A 4,545-nucleotide genomic window follows, 5' to 3' on the forward strand; every position below is an offset into this window, starting at 1 on the left:
CTTTTGAGAATAAAACACTTGAGGAAGAGCACTATGATTGCGATGAACATGCTAAAGATTATGTTTTCATGAAATTTCTGTTGATTAAAGGACTGATGAAACTTTGTGCTATGGCCAACAAAGAGCACCAGGTTGGGGTGTCACTTTGAACGAGCTGGGTGTGGGATATGGGGGTAATGCGCAAGCTTATTTATCTTTGGTTAAAAGGTCCCTGAAAATGCAGACAGTCTATACAAATTCTAACTGATTTCAGCATTCATGGTTTCTGTCAGGCAATATTTGCCTTAAAGTTTTGCAAGGAAACCAAGGTCTCTCATTGAAATTAACACGTGGAAAGCAACTGAATTGAGACAAGTTTTGCTTTACACAAGCCCAGTTGTTCTACTGAATAATATACCAACCCAAATGTATAGATACTTTATACTGTTATCTGTATCTATAAGAATTCTTCTAAGTCCTGATTTGTATATTGATAACTGACTGTGATTATGCAGAGGATGTTTTGAAGCAGTTTGTGAAAGATTTTGCTTTGATTTATGGTCTTGACTTTGTTGGTTATAATATACATTCTTTAATACACCTAGCTCAAGATGTACGGAAGTTTGGCCCTTTAGACAGCATTTCCTGCTTCCCATTAGAAACCTTCCTGGGTGGAATTTATTTGGATTCTGGAAGCAGATTGGGAAAAGGGAAGCGGAAAAGGAGGTAATTATGTTAAAAACACCTTAAAAGCAAAAATTTATTATTGAGATTATAAGAAACAAAAACAAACTGGCAGTTTCTTTAGCAGACCCTTGCTGCTCATCAGGTTCAGATATGATTTCAAAATAGCGCTTTATAACTTGTTGACTTTTAAAAATCTGTTTTAGACTTTTTTTTGATGCCATTATATACATTAATGTTTTTAGTTTGTAGGACTAACCAGTACCCTAAATTATGTGATTGGATTATTATTTATTTGTGTGTTGTATTTTGTTTGTTTGTTTGTTTGTTTTAAGGCCAGTGATCCCGTCGAGCTCCGATGAGGATTGGGACAACACTGCGGAACAGCCAGAGACCTCACCACCATCAGCAATGGAGAATAGACATTCAAGTGAAACTCCCTTCCTGAACATCACTCATCCATTTGTTCAGCCGCTACAACCCTCAACTCCTTCACCTGTGGTTTCACAACCAGTTCCAAGACAACTTCTACAAGCCACCAATACGAGCATGTTTGTACGTGTTCTAACCCTCCTGGAAGACATTAAGGACACTCAGAGGGTCCACAGTCGAATGCTACAGTCTCTCCTTACACAACGTGATGGACCAGTTGCTGCAGTATTACCCGAGGGTGCTGTATTTCCCATCCGGATAGTAGCAGATGTGGCAGCACTGGAGCAAAAACTGGCAGACCCTGTCTTCCTAAAAGAAGTGGTAAATAATAATGATGTAATAACAATATTCAACGATTAATGCCTCAATCAGTCTGTGTTTCATGCTAGCAGTTATGATCAAGGAAAGTTGCTGTTTGTTCGAACATGGTCAGTGCAATGAAGGAGTGGGAGGAGAGCTGAACAAAAGTTGCTATTTTTGTTAATAAAATAACTTCTCCAAACATTACCTAGTTATAAGTTGTGCCATGCCAAACCCAAAACTTAAGAAATTACTTTTGGTGAATCATTTAGCTCTTTGCATTCGCATCAGACAGTGTTTGACTTTGACACCTAACTCTTTCTCAGTCAATTAGCATCAATATTATAGAGCCTAATTACTGTGTAGCTGTGCTTGCTTTCTTTTAGGTGTGACTGATGGTACTACTGTCAGTAAAATTATTGTCCTTGCGTGTCCTAAGGTTGCTGTTGTGGCAGAGATCGGAGGGAGCACTTTTGATGAAGCCACAAGAAGAATGATGGCCTTCATTATGGACAATGCTCTTTCCAGGCAATATAACTTCGTTGGGCGCCATGGAAAGCGGGAATTTCGAGGGCTTAAAGTTTTTGAAGTGCTATATGGTAAGTTCATTAGTTGTAAGATATTTTGTTGATGTTTGAATAACGGATGCTCACTACAGCTGCAGTCATTCAGAATCAACTTTTCTCTCCACCATTGTGAGCGGCTAGCTTCGCAATAACAGAAGTTTGACTTGATTGACACGGGAATGTTCCCACTTAGCTTGCGGTCAGCAAGGAGGCTGCAGCGCTGCATTATGGGATCTGTAGTTTGTATATTATTAGCGCCTCATATCGCTGGGCCATGCATAACAATAATAGTACATCTATATAAAATGATCTCGCGGGCCGGATATAAATGTACACCGGGCCGGATGTGGCCCGCGGGCCTTGACTTTGACACATGTGGTTTAGATAGACTGTACAAATTGTGGAGATGAAACCATCAGCTCATGTTGTTCTGGAGGTTGGTGGCTGCTGGCAGGAATGACCACGTTTCTTTCTGGCTTGCAGCATACTTGAAGAAGTCTCTCACTATACAGTTTTTTGGTTGCTCACAGAATGTGAATAAGCTCCAGGAACTCCAGAGCCAGCCTGTATTTTTACCAGTGTAATGGGTAACACACTGATTTATCTGATGGCCCTATTTTTGATTTACATGAAAATCATTGGCGCCCGCCTGCCACACACCTCAAGAAGTGGAATCTGTTTTCTCCTTGGTAGATGTAGCCCTTGTTACATTTTACTATTTTGTTTTGTGTTCATTATGAGGTGCTGCACCATGCAAAAAACTGGTTAACCACTTGCCTGTTCTAAGCTCTGTGCCGATCACTGAGATAGCCCACAACACCAGTTATCATTGTAACTATGTAGACGTCTTTTAAACATTTGTCTTCAATTCAGATGGTATAAGGTAAAATATTTCACATTCATTTAATTTTTGAGTGCCTACTTGGTAAATCATTTTGTAAATAGCTTTTCTGTTTCCATGAATACTCATGGTCTTCAAAGAGTTCAATGTAGGAGGTCAAACAACTTGAACAGCACAACCTCCAAAACAACTCCAGTACTATTGCAAATCTGATTTTGTTTGTGAAAATGCACTAATTTTTTATTTTATTTTATTTCTTTCAGGACCAATGGATTGGTGAATGAGTGAGAAGCTGTGGTTTGCTGCATTTGTTTTTCCTTTAAACTGTATAACATTTATTTGTTATTGTTTTGTGTATACTGTGGACATTTTTGTCAACATGTTCTCCAAACAAAAAATGTATTATATAAAAAAAGCATGCTGTTTTAAAATTTCATAGTAATCAGTATTAATAAAAAAGATAAACTGGCTTTGTTGTACAGGTGATTTAAATTATAGTTTACTTACATTATCCAAAATTCCATCTGGGCAAACACACTTGGGGCCACCATGGAAACTGAGGACAAAAATAGCTGGGTCCCAGGTTGGTAACCCAAGTGGGCCCCAAGTATCAGACCTGCTTCTATCCATCTGGGCCCCATACTCATTTGTTGTCTGGGGCTGATTTGGGACCCATCATTAACCCATCTGGGAAGACACATTTGGGGCCATCATGGAAACTGAGGACAAAAGTAGCTGGGTGCCAGGTGGGTAACCCAAGTGGGCCCCAACCATCAGACCCGCCTCTACCCATCTGGGCCCCATACTCATTTGTTGGCTGGGCCTGATTTGGGGCCCATCCGGGTCCCATCATTAATCCATCTGGGCAAACACATTTGGGGCCACCATGGAAACTGAGGACAAAATTAGCTGGGTCCCAGGTGGGTAACCCAAGTGGGCCCCAAATATCAGATCTGCTTCTACCCATCTGGGCCCCACATATTTTTTTTTTGACTGGGCCTGATTTGGGGCTTATCTGGGACCCAGCATAAACCCATCTAGGAAAACACATTTGGGGCCACCATGGAAACTGAGGACAAAATTAGCTGGACCCCAGTTGGGTTTCCGAAGTGGGCCCCAAATATTAGCCCTGCTGCTCCCTATTTGGGCCCCACATATGTGTGTTGACTGGGGCACAACCGTAAACCTACCAAGACAAGGCCGTCCACCTAAACTCACAGGCCGAACAAGGAGATGGCTGATCAGAAATGCAGCCAAGAGGCCCATGGTGACTCTGAACAAAGTTGGCCTTTATGGAAGTGTAGCCCAGTGGCAAACAGATGCAATTAGAGACTGTTTATTGTAATTATTATTAAAGGTGTTTTATTCTGTTCAGTTAAAAACACTCATGATTGGAGAGAGACTCTAAAGAAAAAAATCCAAATTATTTTGTATGGAATTGCATTATTTGTGTTATTTATTTATTTTTGTTTCTCAAAGGTTATTTTTTGACCTGGATACAAATGCAGTCCAACCAATGGGATTGTTTGTCCCGCCTTGTGTTTTCAAGTTTGGTTGCGCTGCTAAGGCTGCTTAGACCACACGCGCCATAGCTGTACCTGTGGGGAAAACGTGGTAGCTGTTGAAACAGCGAAGCTGTTGGTGTCTGCTTGATTAGCCGCCAGATTTGGATAGCCGAAGCTAGTTTTATGACTACGAAGTGCTTTGCACTGGTGAGTAACCAAACTGTTATAGCCACTGATC

General features: G+C 40.9%; 1 protein-coding gene across 1 annotated transcript; it reads left to right on the top strand.

The window, feature by feature from the left end:
• The first annotated feature begins 998 nt into the window (after positions 1 to 998).
• On the top strand, positions 999 to 2,545 carry LOC146393042 (uncharacterized). The gene is made up of 3 exons (XM_084924859.1): positions 999 to 1,416; positions 1,835 to 1,994; positions 2,445 to 2,545. Exons 1-3 carry the CDS (start codon positions 1,075 to 1,077, stop codon positions 2,543 to 2,545), a joined length of 603 nt encoding a protein of 200 aa, XP_084780985.1. The 5' UTR covers positions 999 to 1,074.
• Positions 2,546 to 4,545: the final 2,000 nt, after the last annotated feature.

Source organism: Perissodus microlepis, chromosome 1, assembly GCF_051167445.1.
Source record: "Perissodus microlepis isolate ML-2025 ecotype Zambia chromosome 1, ASM5116744v1, whole genome shotgun sequence".
NCBI classification, from domain to species: Eukaryota; Metazoa; Chordata; class Actinopteri; order Cichliformes; family Cichlidae; genus Perissodus; species Perissodus microlepis.

Coding starts and splice junctions, on each gene's coding strand:
- LOC146393042 (XM_084924859.1), top strand. CDS start 1,075: ATGGAGAATAGACATTCAAGTGAAACTCCCTTCCTGAACATCACTCAT. Junction 1,417..1,834: donor CTGTCTTCCTAAAAGAAGTG/GTAAATAATAAT, acceptor GCGTGTCCTAAG/GTTGCTGTTGTGGCAGAGAT. Junction 1,995..2,444: donor AGTTTTTGAAGTGCTATATG/GTAAGTTCATTA, acceptor TCTGGCTTGCAG/CATACTTGAAGAAGTCTCTC.